The sequence below is a fragment of the Pseudonaja textilis genome, chromosome 5, assembly GCF_049901715.1.
Source record: "Pseudonaja textilis isolate UNSWEBS1 chromosome 5, rPseTex1.2, whole genome shotgun sequence".
NCBI classification, from domain to species: domain Eukaryota; kingdom Metazoa; phylum Chordata; class Lepidosauria; order Squamata; family Elapidae; genus Pseudonaja; species Pseudonaja textilis.
Window position 1 is genome coordinate 28,047,548 of NC_141994.1, and position 20,106 is coordinate 28,067,653.

General features: G+C 40.4%; 1 protein-coding gene across 3 annotated transcripts in view; it reads left to right on the forward strand.

Moving 5' to 3' along the window:
- The window catches only part of ARID2 (AT-rich interaction domain 2), a 190,407-nt gene that overhangs the window by 2,341 nt on the left and 167,960 nt on the right, over positions 1-20,106 (forward strand). Inside the window, exons 1-4 of one of the 3 annotated variants that reach the window (XM_026700652.2) lie at positions 13-585; positions 681-910; positions 1,081-1,174; positions 2,217-2,314. In XM_026700652.2, the coding sequence (XP_026556437.1) occupies positions 819-910; positions 1,081-1,174; positions 2,217-2,314 (284 nt within the window). In that variant the 5' untranslated portion in view covers positions 13-585; positions 681-818. Of the gene's footprint in view, positions 1-12; positions 586-680; positions 911-1,080; positions 1,175-2,216; positions 2,315-20,106 lie in introns of those variants that run through there. The other 2 variants (XM_087934407.1, XM_026700645.2) reach the window with 2 other exon arrangements.

A 20,106-nucleotide genomic window follows, 5' to 3' on the forward strand; every position in this document is an offset into this window, starting at 1 on the left:
TTCCTCTCTCCTACCTTTTCTCTTTCCGCCCGGCTTTGTGTGAAGTTTGCGGCACATTGCAGATGAGCCCTTAGCCGCGAGAGAAGCCTATTGTTCCCCGCCAGGAACTGCTCGTTGGCAAGCCTGGCTTTTGCCATTTCGAAGCTGCTTTTTGCAGTGCCTCGGCTGACCGCCGGGGTTCGCTGTGTTGCGCTCTCGCCTAGGCAGCAGCACGGCTGCCTCAGATCTTTTTGTCTGAAGAGAAGTGAATCTTACTGCTGCCGCCGCCGCCGCCGCCGCCGCCGCTGTACAGTGTGTATATATGTGCGCGCGCGCGCGAGACTGTATGTGAGAGAGCAAGGGAGAGGGGAGATTTCATGGATTCGCGTCTGTAATACACATACACTGTCAGTACCTCACTCCAGCCTCACCAACCCCCACCCCGCCACAATACTAACCCAATTCATTGTGTGATCCAGCAGCACCATGTTGAGTCTCATGTGCGAGCTGGCTTGGTTGGGTTTGTGGTGTTGAGAGCAGCAGGCAGGCGGCGGCGGCGGCGGCGGCGGCAGCAAGAATTACCGAGAGGTGCCCCTCTCCCTCCCTGTGCGTTGTGTGGAGACAGGACTTGCAATTTACCACTCTTCGGCTTCTCTTATTCCTTTTAAACTTTTCTTTCTTTCTTTTCTTTTTTTAACAAGCCCATCTCCATGGCTGATCCCCGGCCGAGTACAGGAACCTGGATCTCTTAAAGGCAAGGAGGAGCCGCGGATTGTTGTTTTTCTATTGGCTTTTTTTAAGGAGACAAAACCCAAATTTTTTAAATCCGAGGGGGGAAAATGGCAAACTCGGCCGGTAAAAACCAACCAGACCATCGGAGAAAAGGACTCGCTTTTCTGGACGAGCTGCGGCAGTTTCACCACAGCAGAGGGTAAGGAAAATGGGGAGATGGAAGGGGATGGTGGTGTGGGAGGCTGTTTAAACCGACCAATTTTTAACTTCCAGCCTCTGCCCTGAAGGACGAAGCGGCCCCCTGCGAGGGGAGAAAAGGGGGGGCAGAGTTGATAAGTTGTTTGTCTCTCTCTCGCTCGCTCTTGCCAGGTCTCCTTTTAAGAAGATCCCTGTGGTGGGTGGAAGGGAGCTGGATCTTCACGCTTTCTACACCCGAGTCACCACTTTAGGCGGATTTGGGAAGGTGAGTGGAAGTTTTCTTGTGGCTTTTCCTCCCACTAACCTCTCGAAACTCTCTTTCGACCCTGGGGGGGAAGGCGGTCGGCGGGGGTCGGGATCGGTCGTTCTTCAAGCCGGCTTGGGAAGGAGGGAAGTGGAAGAAGGAAGCAGGCAAGGTAGGTTGGCGGCTCGGCCTTGTTGAGGAAGAGCTGAAAAGGGGGGATTCAGGGATGTCGAAGGCAGCTTCTCGTGTCCCCTTTCCCTCTGCCCTCGATATTTGGCTCGTTCCCTCCTTTTCTGGGGAGAAGGCGAGTGGAGGAGGTTGTGTTTAGAGGCAGTTTCTTCCGCTTGTGTGTGTATGTGTGTGTGTGTGCGCGCGCCTCGCGCAGAGTCTGAGCGCAGTTTTAGTGGAACTCAAAATTAGCGGGCATGTTTAACATCGATAATCGGCACGGAGCATGGGCTAGGAAATGATCCTCGCTGCCGTGGGGGGGACTCGGCGCTGCCCTCGGAGCCCCTTCCGGGGAGAAATAACAAAAGGGGCAGCCAAGACGATGTGTAATCAAATAGCCATCTTTAGGCTTCAAGACTAGGGACAGAAATGTAGGCCTCAAAAGAAAGGCCTCTGTATCTGTCGAGCTTGCGGAGGGGGGAGACTCAGCGGGACGGTTTTCCTGCACCCTCAGTTGGTGGGGTCGGACCCCACCGAGACTTCCTTGGCTCATTTTCAACTTCTTTGGGTTTTAACGGACCGCGGGAGGATTTAAAAGCAGGCAACAGAGGAACTCCCGATTGGTTATTGTCCAGGTAGCTAAGACAAAAACAAACCTCTCCACAGAATAAAATCCGTTCACCTTCTCACTCCATAAAAGAAATGTAAAACACAAGGGGAAGAGCAATATTGTATCGCTGGTGACTGTCAGTAAGAATAGAAAATCCAGATCCTATCGTTTTTTTAAAATCTTTATCATATTTGTTTGTTTCATGGCAGCCCTTTTGATGGCAATCAAAGACGGTGTGCTTGTCTGTGTGTGGATTTGTGCATCTCTGTGTGTTATTTTTGACAGGTATCTGAGAAGAATCAGTGGGGAGAAATAGTGGAAGCATTTAACTTTCCCAGAAGTTGTTCTAATGCTGCCTTCGCTTTAAAACAGTATTACTTGCGGTAAGTGCCATCAGGTCTCTTGAAGCAGTGGCATTAAGCTTTGAACAGTATTTCAATTTATGCGAAATAAAAAAAAATAACTTCACTTTCTAAAACATATTAAAATTGTGGTCTCTTGCCAGCTGAAAGGCTTTTATGTTTGAAGTTTTTGAATTGCCTACTATTTCTACCAGCATTAAAGTTCAGGCGCACAGGGTGCACAAATAGTTGATGTGAGCTTTTTATTAATACGAATTAATATTTTAATTGCTTTCCTAAGAAAATATAAAGTAGTGGGTTTTAAAAATTTCATTTTAATAAGGAAGTGGCATTCTTGCTCTTTGGAGAGTGATATTATTTTAAAGACTATGTACACATTGTTATCAAGAGTATTGCTGGTCAGATGTTGGTTTAGTTGCACATAAATATAGATTTAAAAAAAAACATTCAAATGATTTTTGAAATGATTTTTAAATATTCAGTTGCAATCCTAGTCAATTGGTCTTGTACCCTTTAGAGACTTCATTTAAAAAAATAGAATTGTCATGGTGATTTTCTTGTGTTTTTTTTTTTTTCAAAAGACTGAAAATATATTTACAAATTACATGGTAGTTTATACTGGAAGATGTGTTAACTGTACTTTAGTTTAGAAATCCAGTTCTATGAATTGTGACCATTGTTTTAAAAAAGAGTTTTGGAGTTTATAACATAAATATGAGATATTATCTCTCACCTCTGTCAATTTAAGAAGCAGCTGCAGTCTTTTATGATATGCAGATTCTAATAATTTGAAATCTGCTGAAAATTATTCTGATTGAGAAAATGCAATTCTATTGGTATAGTTGTTTTGGTTGTCCTAGATTGACTTCCAGTTGGAAGCTGCAGAGTTCACAGCCATAGTATAGTTATTGAATTATCAGAAAGCCTGGAAATTCTTATGTAGAATTTCTTAGGTGTGCACATATAATAGTTTTTGTGTATTTTTGAAGTTTTGTACTTTTATTTCTAAATAGTCTAAATAACAAGATTAAAGAATCCAAAATTTTTAAAATATATTTTATCAATAAATAGAGCCACATGATTTATATTACAGAGATTGAACATTAAGATGCCTTTTTAGGAGTTTCAAACCTAGAACAAAATTGAACCATTTCAATTGCAATTTTATACCCAATTGTCTAAACTGAGATAATAAGCATCCTTGACTTGAGAGTTCATTTGTTTGTCTTTTCTTTAATCTGGGTGTTCATTTTGTATTTTCTTCTCTCTAAAACATTGTTTGAAAATTCAGTTTTGTACTGTGGTCTTTTAATAGATCTAGCTTAAAATATTTGGTCCTAGTATTTTCTTAGTGGTTTTTATGTATTAGGAATATATCAAGAACATATCTGAATGTTGTAATATTCAAACAAAAATTTTGAATGAGTTTCTTTTGTTTCAGATTCTTCTTTATTCAAAGCAGACATATCCACTGAATTTTCATATAGTATGATAGTGAAGCGTACTATTAGATCAATATTAGAAAATAAAAGTTGCTTTTAATATTGTTCTTTGCAAGAGTATAAGGAAACTTCAGAGCTCCTGAATGGAGAAAGCTTGAAGAGTGAGAAATATTATTCATGGATTTATTTAATAAATTTAACAATATTTTAAACCTTTTGAGGAAGAACTTGAACAATCTTTATTTTCACGTGTTTGTATAATTGTAGTAATATAAACTTCATATTGTTGATACATATTATAGTGTGATCAACCTAGATTCTAAAGCTTACTTTTCCCATCTCAATTCCTAATCACATATTTTATTGATTAGGGGTTTACTTGTATTATATAAATCTAATTTTTCAAGTTAGAGAGATGTACAGTGGCTTCCTTTCACCTAATTCTCAGGTAAACAATTGTGCTTTATTTTACAAAAGGATCTTTGTGATTGTAAAGTGCTTTTCAAAAAGAGACATGCTATTAAACTGAATATATTTATATGATTTTATTTATTTTTAAACTTATGTCCTCTTTCTTCAATGACTCCGTGTAACTTAAATGAGAATCTTCTCATTTTATATTGGCAAGACGAGCTCCGTGCAATATGTTAGATTGAGAAAAAACATTTTCCCAAAGTTATCTGGTGTTCTTTCATGCTTTAGGTAGATAGGGACTTCATTGACTTAGTCTCATGATGGTGAACCTATGGCATGTGTGCCAGAGGTGGTGTGCAGAGCGCCCTCTGTGGGCACGCATGCCATTGCCAGCTATTCTTCTGATTTCCGGCATGCACATGCACGCTGGCCAGCTGGTCTTCAGGTTTCGGGCACTCTGACATATGCGCATCTGCGAGCGCATTCCGGTTTGAGCACTTGGTGCCGAAAAGGTTTGCCATCACTGACGTAGTCCAATACCTTAACTATCATATCACACTGGCTGTCTTTCAAGATAGTGAGTTTTGCTACTACTAAGTGTCGAAGATAAATATACTTAACATCTGCAAGCCACAGGGCAAAAATATCAAATTTATAATGAAGAGTATTATATAATGCTAGCTATATTACTTATAAGCATTTTTTTATTTCTCTTCACATCACATTTTTGTTCATTGTTCATCTAAGGGTAGTGCAGTGAATGAATGATATAACAAAAATGCTTTTTGTTAGTGCACCTAATCCTTCTTTTGATGGATCTCTATAAGATATTAGCATGGCTATTGATACATGTTTTTAAAGTACTCTATGATGTTAGAAGTATGACTAGCATTCTAGATGCTTGGAATGTTTTGGTGTGATGTAAATTTCCCCATAGAAGCATAGACTAGAAGAAGTGAAAATATCAGAATGAAACTAGTAAAGGTTGGAATATTTTTTTCATTTGCAATATCCATCAACCATTGATCAAATGTTTTATGAACAAATTACGTATTTTATATATTCATGTCTTGGGTACCTTTTAATATCATGTTGTATAGTTAAAAGTATGTCAAATTAATATTTATGGTAGATTAGGATTATAGCCAGCATGATTCAATAAGGGAATACTAACTTTGAAGCTTATTTATCAAATTTATATTTTATTGAACTGTTGGATCAAATATAATTGTTCTAAACAAGCTGGTGTATTTAAAATAGAGTTTCATAGTTGTTGACTTGTTGTTGATTAGTTATTTTTTATGACTGCCATTTCCATTCCTTTATCTTAGAAGTATTTTCAATATGTGCTGTATCTCTTAAGTAAAAAAATATTAGAATTGTTTCAGAAAGATATTCTGCTATTTTAGTGGCTTAAGACATGCTATGGAACTGAGATCATTTATGAGAGGACTAAATTAATATTTTTCTGTTTATCAGCAACCTGAGGGACTTAGTTTAGTTTATTGTCATTACACCTTGTACAATGAAATTAAATGCCATCTTCAGTGTACATTATAACTATAAAAATACATATACACATCCTTCACATTCTATACAATTGAATTGAAAACCCGATATTGCATAATAAGTGAGCAAATAAGCAATGATAAAATGGCTGGTATCTCTAATCTCTACTTGACTTGTATTTCCCATTCCAAATAACAGAACATACAAATACCATGAGTATTTTAAAATTTGTGAATGGCTTTAGCAGTCTATATGTTATGCTTTGATAAATGAAGGAATGACATTCTTGGTTCTGGAGTGCTGGGGAAATAATTTGTGTAGGCAGTAAGCAATTTTTACAGCTGGTTCTAAAACAAATTGAAATATAATGAAGGTTATTTAATTAGTAATAATATTCAAGGTTTCTCCCCTTAGGACCTAAAGTGGTCATGGACCAGAAGCCAGATGTCTGCTGTGATAGTCCCTCTGCTTTGGAATACATTACCCCAGAAAGGTGCCTAGTCCCATCATTGCTGACATTTTATAGAGCTGTGAAAACATTTTTTTTCAATCAGGTTTTCAAAGCTTAATGGTGATTGAGCTGTGTCTGTTCCTTTTATGTTTTTGCAGGAGGTATTTTATTTTGCATTGGGAGGGTTTTATTGATTGTTTTTATATTTTTTGAACACCGCTAATCTGGTTATATGGCCACTATAGAAATACTTTTCAAGGTGCATACAGGCTCAGTGGTTAAAGACACCGAACTTGTCAGTTGGAAAACTGACAGCCCGGGTTGGAAACAGTGCGGTGAGCTCCAGTTACTTCTGCCAGCTGGTGCCCACCTAGCAGTTTGAAAGCATGCAAATGGGAATAGAAATGCCCACTTTGGAGGGAAGGTAACAGCTTTCTCCAGACAATGCTGGATCCCTCGCCTAAGAAACAGAGACCTTTGCTTTAGAAATACTTTTAATATTTTTTTTAAAAATAGCACCTATGTAGTACATAATATGTTTAGAGGTTCTAGTGGGACCAAGGGACTTTTCTAGCTCAAGGCAACATATAGAATATTGAAAAACAGAGTATACCTGACATAAGAAGGCATAGTCTAACCAGATTTTAGAAATTTGGAGAAAAAGGAAACTTGAGTGCCTTAAGATGTCTGATATTTTGATTAAAAGTTTAATCAGAACACTTATTACTCAAAGGAAAGTTCTGTGGTATTTCAAACTGTATATTGGCTTTGAAAATGATACAAAACCCAGTGTTTAAGATGACAAAACTTTTGTATACTATAGTCCTTGTTACATATTAAACTTGGATGTAACAATACAAACAGTATGGGTTATTTTTACATTTTAATGGGGAATACTTTAACACAAGAGTCATCTCAAAATAATGTTTTATATCAGAGTTTACTGTCTCCCCCCAGTTAATCTGTTACCAAATTACTTAGGGTAAGCATATTGAGATTTTTGGTAGAAAGCAAATTATTAAAGTACTGTATTAACCATTATTTTTGTTGGTATTCCTGTTTAGTTTATGTTTGTGTGTGTGTGTGTGTGTGTGTGTGTATGTGTGAGAGAATGATACTGACATCCTTTTTCTCAAACAGGAATTGGTCCAATAAAGTGAACTTTGCTTTATGAAGCTTATGTAGTAATTTATTAGTTACTTTGTAAAGTGTCACAAAATTCTTTAGGTTTTTGATCAGACATATTTACTCTTAGATATGTTCAGACATATTCTGTATATCTTCTGCTAACTTTTGCTTGCATTAGGCATGTTAGATTATATGGAGTAGGCTTCTCTATTTAGCTATATTGGGCTACTGTTTCTAGTATCTCTGCAAGTATGGTCTTCATTTTAAACTACAATTTAAATTAAACTGCAATTTAAATAACTTTCTCACTGCTAAGAAAAAGATTTTACAGATTCTTCTCTTTGTTGCCACAGCATTGGTGTCCCACAAACACTTTGGCTGTCAGTGACAAGTAGTTTTAAGATGAGTAGATATTGCTAGTTGATCCTGATAGTTCATCTATAAATTTTGTAAAATGATACTTCTCCTAAAAAGATGGATTCATAGATATGTTGCAGTACTTTTTACCTGTATTTTACAGGTTAAAAGGACAATTTTATTTGTATATGTTTTCTAAGGCAGAGGTTGTTCCTATATTATGATTCTGGCCTGATGAATTTTGTTTACTTGGATAATTGAATATCAAAAATGCTTGTGTAAAAATATTTGTCAATATCATTGAGTTCTGAATAGATATAGATCATGACTTGGGTGTAGATGTATTATGAATAATAACTGATGATGTAAAGGTAATTGTTAATTGTCCTTCTATATAGACCAACTAGGAAGTATTGTATAGAATAGATGCAACCAAAGTTGACCGACATCGAGCAGTAGATAATTTAAGAATATTACTAATTCCTTATTATTGGTTCAAAAGAGTAATATGTTAGCAGAAGCACCTGTAGTATACTGATGGAGTTAAATTGTAGTTGTGTAAACAGAATTCACACAAAATGGACCTCAATATGTTTAGTATTGCTGTGTACTTACAAATACAATGTCCTTTGATTTAAAATAGAAGAAACATGGAAATTCTGAAGTACATTTCATCTAGGGCTGATATTAATATCCTACTGTCCATAATACTTGGGATGTTTATATACAGTATACCACAGAAGTGAGTACACCCCCTCAATGTTTTGTAAATATTTTAAGTATATCTTTTCATGTGACAGCACTGAAGAAATAGCACTTGGCTACAATGTAAAGTGAGTATACAGCTTGTGTAACAGTGTAAACATGCTGTCCCCTCAAAATAATGCAACACATAGCCATTAATGTGTAAACTGCTGGCAACAAAACTGAATACACTCCTAAGTGATAATTGGGCCCAAAGTGTTAATATTTTGTGTGGCCACCATTATTTTCCAGCACTGCCTTAACCCTCTTGGACATAGAGCTTACCAGAGCTTCACAGGTTGCCACTGGAGTCCTCTTCCACTCCTCCATGACGATGTCACGGAGCTGGTGGATGTTAGAGACCTTGCACACCCCCACCTTCCATTTCAGGATGCCCCACAGATGCTCAATAGAGTTTAGGTCTGGAGACATGCTTGCCAGTTCATCACCTTTACCCTCAGCATCTTTAGCAAGGCAGTGGTCGTTTGGGAGGTGTGTTTGGGGTCATTATCATATTGGAGTACTGCCCTGCGGTCCAGTTTCAAACGGGAGGGGATCATGTTCTGCTTCAGTATGTCACGGAACATGTTGGCATTAAAGATGCCTTCAATGAACTGTAGCTCCCCAGTGTCGGCAGCACTCATGCAGCCCCAGACCATGACATTCCCACCACCATGTAGGCAAACACACTTGTCTTTGTACTCCGCCACAACGCTTGACACCACCCGAACCAAATAAGTTTATCTGGGTTTCAGCAGACCACAGGACATGGTCCCAGAAATCCATGTCCTTAGTCTGCTTGTCCGTAGCAAACCGTTTGCAGGCTTTCTTGTGCAACATCTTTAGAAGAGGCTTCCTTTTGGGACAACAGTCCTCCAGACCAATTTGATGCAGCATGCATCGTATGGTCTGAACACTGACAGGCTGACACCCCCACCCCCACCCCTTCAACCTCTTGCAGTAATGCTAGCAGCACTCTTACATCTATTTCCCAAAGCCAATCTCCTGATATGATGCTGAGCATGAGCATTTAACTTCTTTGGTTGACCATGGCAAGGCCTGTTCTGTGTGGAACCTGTCCTGTTAAACTGCTGTATGGTCTTGGCCAGTGTGCTGCAGCTCAGTTTCAGGGTCTTGGAAATTTTCTTACAGCCTAGGCCATCTTTATGTACATCAGCAATTTGTTTTTTTCAGATCCTCAGAGTTCATTGCCATAAGGTGCCATGTTGAACTTCCAGTGACCAGTATATGAGAGAGCGCGATAACACCAAATTTAACGCACCTGCTCCCCCTTCACACCTGAGACCTTGTAACACTAACAAGTCACATGACATTGGGGAGGGAAAATGGCTACTTGGGCCCCATTTGGACATTATCACTTAGATGTGTATTCACTTTTGTTGCTAGCAGTTTAGACATTAATGGCTGTGTGTTGCATTATTTTGAGGGGAAAGCACATTTACACTGTCATACAAGCTGTATACTCACTACTTTACATTGTAGCCAAGTGCCATTTCTTCAGTGTCATATGAAAAATTATACTTAAATATTTACAAAATGTGAGGGAATGTACTCAACTTCTGTGATGTACTGTATAATTCTACATCCATAATTACTAAATTAGATTTCCATGGAAGTTATTTTTAAAAAGTTAAGTTTGTTGTCAAAAAAACTGTGGTGTCTTTTTAAAAGTTTATTTTGACAATAAAATTTTACAGAATGAATGTCTTAATAAATCTGCTCAAAAATGAATGGCTAAACAATTCAACTAAAGTATTTTAACTTTAAAATAGTTCCTCTTAGATACTTTCTATATTTTTATCCATTCCTACATCCAACAACTTACTTGACAAATAGATACTTTCAGAAAGTTATCAGTAAATTGTAATAATACTTCTATGTAAAGTTAAGAAAAAACAGCTGATTAAAATAAGTCAACATAGCAGTTTTGCCAAGCAATCATTCCTATAGTATATGTGGTACGTGGCATTGGTAAACATGATGATGTATTAGGGACAGAAAAAAATAAATTAGTCCACATGTGTCAATGAGAAAATATTTTCATGTCATCCAGGCCAGTTAAATACATATACTATATTGACACTACAATCACTCTCATGGCAAAAATTTATTCGGAAAAAGAGAATTCCCCATTCAAGATGCAAAGTTATAAATCTCCACATAGTTTACTAATAATATTGCTACTGTAACATGCAAAAAATAATTGTCAGTATAGCAGAGGCATTGTAGACCTCTTTGATGTACTAATAAAACAAAAATATAATAGAGTTGGAAGGGACTTCGGAGGTCTTCTACTCAAACCCCTGCTTAGGCAAGAAACCCAATAATTTCAGACAAATGGTTGTCCAATCTCTTCTTGAAAACCTCCAGTGTTGGAGCACCTACAACTTCTGAAGGCAAGCTGTTCAATTTGGTTAATTGTTCTAACTGTCAGGAAATTTCTCTTTAGTTCTAGGTTGGCTGTCTCCTTTATTAGTTTCCATCCATTGCTTCTTGCCTGCGTTCAAGTACATTGGAGAATAGGTTGACCTACTATTATGCAGGCTTCTCGGGACAAGGACTTATAGGCAGGGGTGGGATACGACAGGGTTAACTACCGGTTCGGGATTTACCAGCTTCCTTGCACGCTGTGGGCTGCACACCTGTAAATCATCAGCATGCTATGTACAGAGAAGCAGCCTTTGAAACTGCCCTCTTTTCCTGCTTTTTTAACTGCAGCTGTGCCTTGTTCAGCAGCTGAAGTTGAAAAATCAGGAAATAAAGATCAGGTAACAGCCCAGGTGGGTGAAAACATCAGCAGACATAGAACCCGGTTCTGTGTCTGCTGCTCTTCAGAGCTACCGGTTCTACAGAGGTGGACAGAACTGGTAGAAACCCACCCATGCTAATAGGTTAATGATAGAGCAAAGCCACCTGACAGAAAAGCCAGAAGAGGAGCTAGGAATCATAGTCAGATTCCAGAAGTTGTAAATAGCTCTGTTAAGACATCACAAAAGATGAAAAATGAGAGTTTTTCAGGCAAATAGTGCAATATATGGTGTTCATTGGATATTGTGGTAGAGATAGTAAAGATTAAAACACACTATACTGCAAATTCTACAGAGCAACATTCACTGTTCAACAGCAGAGTGAGTACCTTTTCTCATTTCAACTCAGTAGACCTAGCCATAATCTTGAGAATGAAGAGGGTTGTATCAACTGTATGGGACATGCAGATGGCTGTAAAATTAAATTCTGATATGTTTGATGTGTAGGACAGGAAGAAAAAATCTCCTTGGTGCATGGTCAAGGAAGAACAGTATGGTCCATTTTATTTTTATATAACCCCAATTACATTTACATTGACTGACCCCTGTAGTCATACCTATTACTAGGCCAGTTGGTTATCTGAGATTTCTGGTTGTATAATATCCCACTTTGTCCATACCTATCTATATTCGAGATGTTAGAAACCTACTCATAACTTTTATTGGAAATTGGGTAGCAAAAGAGAGCAGATGTGACAGACAAATTAGACATATATAAATATTTTATAGATATATTACCTAAATAATCAATGTAACTGAAAATAGCACAGTGTCAAAGTAGACAATTCCTGTCCCTTCCAACTTTTCTTTGGAACATGATACACAAAGAGTAATACTGAAATTGTAAGGAGAATGAATTGTATCAGCTGCTGCACAGAGGTCTCTAACCTTAGATTCTCAATAAATACTTGAGAATTAGGGCTTGAAAACTACCAGTGACGCTTTTCCAATGTACTTACATTAGCCTCTTTTTGCTAAAGAGAGTATAATGACTAAAAGACTCCTCTCTCTTTTGAGAGTTGCAGCAAAACTCTGCTTAATTTCATATAGCTGGGCTGTAATCCTGAGAAACAACTAAATATAATGGCACAAAGCCACTTTTCTGCATGGTATTGTACTTAACTTTGTATTATTTAAGTGAGAATACCAAAAGAAATTGTTAACTGATACAATTGTTTAAAATAGTTTTCATATATTGCCGGGAGCAAAGAAATACAAAAAAAGAAATGCGAAAAATTTATAGCAGTCATATTCCAATTATACCTTCTATCTTTTTGCTTCTTTCTTGTGGGATCTTATGTTTGCACTTAGTTGAAAAATGAAATTTGAGAATAGAGATATGATAGAGAGGTTCAGATATGAACAGATATATGTTGGCAATATGCGCATCCTATATTTCTTTTGAGTACAAACTTGTACAGAGTACTTTTGCTTCATGATTTCTATCTCTCCCTGTTTTAACATGAGAGATACAGCTTCTTCCTGCATGGCATATCAAGTTGGGGTGTGCTCAGACAGAAGTTTAAGTACTAATGAGAATATGCTATGACTAAGTATAGAGTCATTTGTTGTCCTGTATTCTGTTACAGTGATGTGTACATGCAAATATCTCCATTGGATTTAATAAAGTAATTTTAACTTGGAACATGTCTTTTGTTGGCATAACTTTATAACAATAGAGCTTCAAGGGACTTCAGAGTTAGGCTGTGTTTCCATTGATACGTTAATTCTGATCTCTTCAAAGGTCCTTACACCAACTTTGAAAATTTGCTGTACTCCTTTATTGAGATTCAATACAAATACAAAGTGTAATACATTGCACTTGTAGTTTTGAAATTTCTTAGCCATTAATCAGTTTTGAACAATGTGTCTTTTACAGATAAATAATTACAGGTTAATATGATTCTGAACATTAATATTTTAAAGAACTTTGAATGGCAAAATCTAGTTAAGCTTGTCAGCAGAATATCCAAATTGGAATGCTGTATCTGTGTATAAAAATAATAACCTATTTTCAATTTTACAGCAGGCTGGAATTTGATGAAACTATCAAACCAAATATTTTGTTTACTTTATTTACATCATTTTATGCAAATGATTTTAATTTTGTTGCCTATTTTGTGAATATAAGAAATCATCTAACTGTGGCACTTTTATTTCAGCAATTGCATTATAAGTATGAGAATGGTTTCAGTTTTATGTAAAAGTATATTAATTTTAATACATTGCTTTGAACTTCCTGGGATATAACAGTTTCATAATTTGTGCATCTGAAATAATCAAAAGGTAAATTCTAATAGCCATTCATAATTTTGTTCCTCACTATGGTGATATCAGCACCCAAAACAGCAGTTAATGTAGTTACTTTGGATTGCATTATAGGTTAAGTGCTTAACGTTATGAATTAGTTTAATAAAATGAATTACAAATATTTTTCTATGGATATTATAGAACAGGTTAAAACATTTGAAGAGAGTTTATTTGTATGAGAGTTACATTATTATTTCTTTTCTTTTAAACTGTTGCTTCACCCTTGTTGGCAAGGGTGAAGAGTTGGTAAATAACATATAGCCTGGTTCTTTTTTAAATTACATGCTTTGGTAGGAATAGTACCAGCTGGTGTTTCTTTGGGTTGGTCCTCCTTCAAATTAGTACTCTGTTTTTTGGTTACCTTGCATCTGTGCAGAAATTTTCTGTGTTTCCTTTGAATCATTCTTTTGCAGAACCACATGTTTTATATACTCCATTTGTGTCAATTTGATAGCCCAGATTTTTGCAGTATGGTAATTATCACAATTCTGACAGATTATGGGATAGAATGTAATAGGTTTACATCCTGTTTTTTTTAAATGGCTAGGGGAAATCTTAGTGCTCAGATCCCTTTAAGATTCAACAAACTGCAAGTTGAAGGTGAAAATGACTATTCTTCTCTCTAAAATAATTTTATATGGAGTTTCTTTATTTTCTCCAAGTACCAAATGAAGAATGCTGCTGACTGCTTTGCTGTAAAATGAAAAAATATTTGGGGAGGCATGGGATTAGAATAGTATGATTGGAGTTAATGGAATATATACACAGAGCTTTTTTTTTAATCACCATCCATCTTCTAGAGTAGATGTATTCCTGAATATGTTAGATTTTTACTGCTGTTCTCTTTAAAAATAACCAAAGGGGACAAATGGGGCTACTTTTTATAATTATAAAAAATTTATAATTATAGAAGAAATTATTGAAAGCAAAGAAATGCAATTGACTATTGTATAAACCTGCTTCTGGAAAATATCTTGATGAACATTCTCAATCATCTAGCTTGGGGAGGAAACCCCTGGGGTTGGTGTGGCATGAGTTGATACATGCTTTGCTTTGACTGAAGCAAAGCATGTATCTGCCTGGATGAGTAGTGAAAGGTCTCAAACTAACATAAAAAAATTATCCCAGTTGCAATGATTCAATTCAACTTTAGACTGTTTCTGGAAAGTACTGATGTATTTGAAGATTAAACTGAGATTAAATCTGGATGGGATGGAATGCATTTTATTTTATTTTTATTTCTTTTATTTTATGAATTAAAGAGTTTTCTTTTTTATGCCTTACCCATGCAGCTTTTGCATTTTCTCATCTCCATCCAGTCTGATTCTCTCCTATCTCCTCTCTTCTATCTTCAGCTACCCTCTTTTAATTTAGCATCATTCTACTAAAGTCGTCTTTTTGGTTACTGCCCCTATACACAGCTTTGTTTGATGTGCACATTTATTGCGAAAAACACATCTCCAGGATTTATCTAGCAATTCTGTTAGACATTGCATAGGAATTTTCTCTTATGTTGAAGGGGGGTGGGGGGAGGTATACAGGAAAAAGTTTTAAAGTCAGAATTGTCCATCTTTGAGGTAAATCTGGTGGCAACGAGTTTCTCAAAAGCTGCACCACCCACCTTCAGGGAGGCAGGACCTACTAGATTGGTCTACCTCCGTCAACGAATGGACCCAGATAGGTTCCAAAAGGAGCTGGGGGTTATAACTGCAGATCTACTGTGAATTCCAGTTGAGCTCTTAGTCACTGTGTGGAATAGGAAGGTGACTGAGACTCTGGATATGATTGCACCCTTGCGACCTCTCCTCATCCATAGACCTCTCTGTGCCCCATGGTATACAGAGGAATTGAGAGAGATGAAACACATGAGGAAATGTCTAGAGAGCCGCTGGTGAAAGACAGGAGATGAACTTGATCGAACATGGGTAAGAGCTGCTACTAAGGCCTACCTTGTGGCAATTCGTGCAGAGAGGTGTAAATACTTCACACTAATTGCGTCTGCAGATAATTGTCCAGTCTCTCTTTCCCTCCTCTCCTCTCTCTCTCTATCTCTGTGTGTCTCCTTCTCTCTGTATCTCACTCTCCCTATCTTCCTCCCTCTCTCTCTCTATGTCTCTCCCTCTGTCTCCCCTTCTCTCTCTCCCCCTCTCCCTGTATTCCCCTTTTTCTCCTCTCTCTCTTGGAAAGCCGAGGGTGAGCCAAGCCGGCATGCTGTCCTTGGGGCACTTCGCTACTCCTTTTATTTCTTCTTTTTGGAAGTCTGAGCAGGCTAAGGGACGAGCACGAGCCTCAGCAGAGGCTTCTTCTCTCGCGATCCCCTGGCCAGCTGGCTAGGCATCTTTCCTGAGCTTTGGCCAAGCCCGACTGCTTGTTTGAGGAGGGTCTCCCTGCTCATGTGCACCCTCCTGGCCCTGCCACAGCCAGCCAGGGGGTTGCCAGGGGAGAAGGAGAGGGGAAGGAGGAAGGTCTCTGCCATGGCTGGTTGCTCATTCCTTAGCCAGCTCAGATTTCCAAAAAGAATAAATAAAAGGAGTAGCAAAGTGCTCCAAAGAGAGCTTGTCAGCTTGGCCCAGCCTTGGCTTTCTGAGAGAGAGTGGGCAGGGGGAGATACACACACACACACTCACATACACACACACACAGATAAGAGAGGGCGGGGAGTGGGAGACATAGAGAGATACAGAGAGGGGAAGATATGGAGAGTGGGAGAGAGAGACAGAGATACAGAGAGAGGAGGGGGAAAAGGAGGAGAGGGGAAGAGAGATACAGAGAGAAGGAGAGAGAGGGTGGGAGATAGAGAATGAGAGGGGGGGGGAGAGACAGATATGAGAGAGACGTAGAGAGAAGCTCCAGCACGAATGAGGCGCTGGAGAATCAAGCCTGACCGCTTCTCCATCCCCTGCCCTTACCTTCTTAGGGAAGGGAGGGAAAGGGTGAGGGTCAGCCAGTGATGGGACAGGTAGCTGCAGCAGAAGGCCCAAAGAGCCACATGCAGCTCTGCAGCTGTGGGTTGCTGACACCCTAGTGACTGGTTGGGTGGCCATGGCTTGGGGTCATGTGACTGAACATGGCCAACTTGACATCACTCATGGCAAGGTGGGGGCGGCGCAGGCGGGCTAATGCAGAGACAGGGCAATTTCCTACGTACCATTCCGAACCCCTTCCCTGCCCCTTGGGCTGACAAAAGCCCATTTTAAGATTGTGACTGGTGCATGCTGGCAAAAGGAGGTTAATGGAAAAAAAGAGAAGGGCTGATGGGAAAACTCTGTTTTCCACCTCTATTGGGCTGTCTGCACCACGCCCGATCAGGATGTGGATGTGGGGGGAAAAAGCAAAAAGCTCACTGTCCATACGTACTCACCAACACAATGGAGAAGCTCTCTTCCAGTTCACTGATTTGACTGTTGGGAGATTGAGGAGTAGATGATGCACCCAGAATTCCGTGTGCTGCTGCCCCAGCTCTGTGTTGTTCAGAAAGCCCAGCAGGCAAGGCTTCTGGGTCCAACAAAGGGGCTGGGGGTGGGACTTTCTGTTAGGAATATAAGTCACCTAACAGGTATTTGGGTTAGAAATATATAAACCAGGATAAACATTTTAGTACTATATCTTTAAGGGAATGCAAGAGCGTGCAATTGGGTGTGGTTTCTCAAACAGCCATAAGATGGAGCCAGAAACCTGGATTGTTTTAGTCTTAATCTCACAAGAGAGTGTGTCTGAGTGAGTATCTCTGTTTCCTTCTGTTGGAAAGTATTGCGGATGCTCCATTTCTTCTAATTGATATAACTGGATTTAATGTAATGATACTGAACTGTTTTTTCACACTGGACTTTGATATTTGGATTATCCCTGGATGAAAACTGACTGATTTTACCTGTGAATGACTTTGGATTGCTTATTTTGGACTTTGCTTAAACCTTTCTGGAAGTAAAAACCTACATTTACTGTACAGTGTATCTGTGTGCTCTGTGTGTATTATTTCAACACTACTCTCTACATCTCCCTGTATGCGCTCATTCTCCTAACGGGGAATTACCTCAACACTTCCCCTCTCTTTTGGGGGGAGATTTTCAATAAAAGGGCGGGGAACTTAAAGCAAGGTGCAAGCTGCAGCCTTGCCCACCCCAGCCGGAAACTCTGGACTGGGCAGGTGCTTGGTTTTGCCAGCTGGCTGCGACCATGACCTTACCTTCCTCCCACAGCTGGTGGCAGAGGGAAAGGTAAGTCAAAGCTGAGCTGTCGTCATTCAGCCCCCCCCCCCCACATCTCGCCCTCTACCTGGATTCTCCGCAGCTCCTGGGCCTCACCTGTCTGCAGGTGGGGGCAACCAGGGAACACAAGGCTATGTGGCCTGCATCGCAACTCTGCCAGCCACCCCTGCCCCTCCATCACCCTATAGCCCATGCACTTTGGATGAATGTGGGCCACCGCTGTGAGAATGGTGCAAGCCTCATGGGCTGGAACATAAGGCTGATGGGGAAGGAAAATTTGCTCCGGACTTGCTGCATTCAGCCGAAGGGCCACCTCGGTGGTGGTGGTGGGGACATGGCAATGCTCGGCAGCCTTTTGGGCCCTGTTCTGAGCTGCCGCCTGCTCACCCTCCCATCTGCCTTGGGGCCCGCATCCAACATGCGACAAGGGGACACACATGCTGCTTTCAGGCCAGCCTGGCGGGTGGATGGGTAAGCAGGCTGCCCTCGGAGGCATTTTCTTTCAGGTTTCCCACCTAGGCTTTGCAGAAGCTGAAGCTGAGCCCGAGCCTTGCCGTGTCCCCCCCGTGGCCCTTTGGCTGAGCATAGCAAGCCCGGAGCAGATCTTCCTTCCCCGCCATCAGCCTTACCTTCCACCAGCCCATGGGCTCGCACTATTCTTACAGCGGCGGCTGGTGCTCATTTGAAGTGTGTGGGCTGGCGGGCAAGGGAGGGGCAGTTGGCAGAAGGGCGATGCGGGCTGCATGGTCTCATGCTGTCTGGTCACACACACCCCCCCCGTCTGCAGGCAAGTGAGGCCCAGCAGCTGCAGAGAATTCAGGCGGAGAATAAAATGCAGGCTGGGGGACAGCCAAGTGGCGATGGCTCAGCCCTGGCTTGCCTTTCCCTTTGCCATCAGCCGCGGGAGGAAGGTAAGGTCACGGGACGAAGAAAGAAGCGGTTGTGGGGGAAGCAAAGAGATCACGGGGCCTCTGAAGGAGGGAAAACCGCCAGGCCAGAGGTAAGCAAGTTGATTCAGAGGAGTGAAAGGCAGGAATTGGCATGTCCCCGAGGCAAAGGGTGAGTGGGTGGCACCAGGAAGGAATTGGCGCATCCCCCAATCGGAGGTGAAGGGCATGTGGGAGGCATTTGCCTGTAGGCCTCAGGGAATTCCAGAGATGGGAACTGGAGCCTTACTAGTTGAGTGAGCCTTACTAGCGGGCGAGGTGCGAAGATCAGCTAGGCTGCCTGAAGCAGGCAAGTTGCGGACATCAGCTGGGCTATGTGTCCTGGGCAAGCGAGTGAGCGAAGTAGTCAGAGTGTAGCTGGGCTGGGCTTGACTCTAGCCACCGGCCAAGGTGGGCAAGGTGAGATAGGGCAGGGCAGGGAAGGCAGGTCTCCCAAATCATGCTGATAAGTTATACATGGTATAGGTTTTTTTAATAATAATTAATTATTATCTTACTCTCTTTTCTCCTTTTAATTTAGTTCTTCCATTTCATTCAATATTTGATTTTATATACAGTAGTCCCTGCATTACAACTAATGGAGCATCCCCATTTCAGTGGCAAGTTGTGCTGGTCATTAAGTGAGGCACCTGTCTGATCATGTCATATGATTCCTATTCCTGTTCTCCCCAATGTGGATTTTAAACAGAGTTTAGGGTACTCAGGTGGGGAGACCCTGGGAGCTCAGCCCACATCCACCTGTCCTGGCCTTCCCCTACTTTCCCTCCCTATTGGCTTCCTCTAGGTCACAGGTGTCAAACTTGCCACATCATGTGACATATCGTTATGTTTTTTCCCCTTCGGGAAACTGGGGTGGCCGTGGCTTGTGTGTGACATATTCAGCCTGCGGGACAGCCAGTTTGACACACCTGCTGTAGGCTTTGCAGCTGCTGTCCACCGCTTTAGATTCCACAACCTCTTCCCTCTCCTGTGTCACTGATCATGCACTTTTGTAGAGTTCCAGAGCTTGCATTGAGCAAGAACAACAGGCTGCACTATTCCTTGGAATCCTTGCAGGCTGGATGTTATCATCCTAGAAACTGGCGACATTTTCAGAACAGCCATAATTTATTTTTGGGTGGTAGTGGTGGTGGGGGATAAAGGAACTCTTTCACCTGAAAACCAAAGAAGTATGCCAAAAAATATTGCTTTTTGCTTGTCCTTGTCAAGGAGAAGATGAAAGCAAATCTAAAAAGAGCAATAACCCAGGGCAAATCATGCTACAGTGCATGAGAACATGGCATTGCCAACAAGCACTGAAAGAGAGGTCTAGCCTTGGTTGCCCCCTGATGACATTGCCTTTTCCTTTGTGAGGAGTGAGAATGCTGTTTTCATTGCTTCTGAAAACAAAAAGAGTAGACACCATAACAATTATAAAAACTGCTTTATCTCCCTCTCCTCTACTAGCCAGACCTTTTTCAGTCTGATGACTGTGC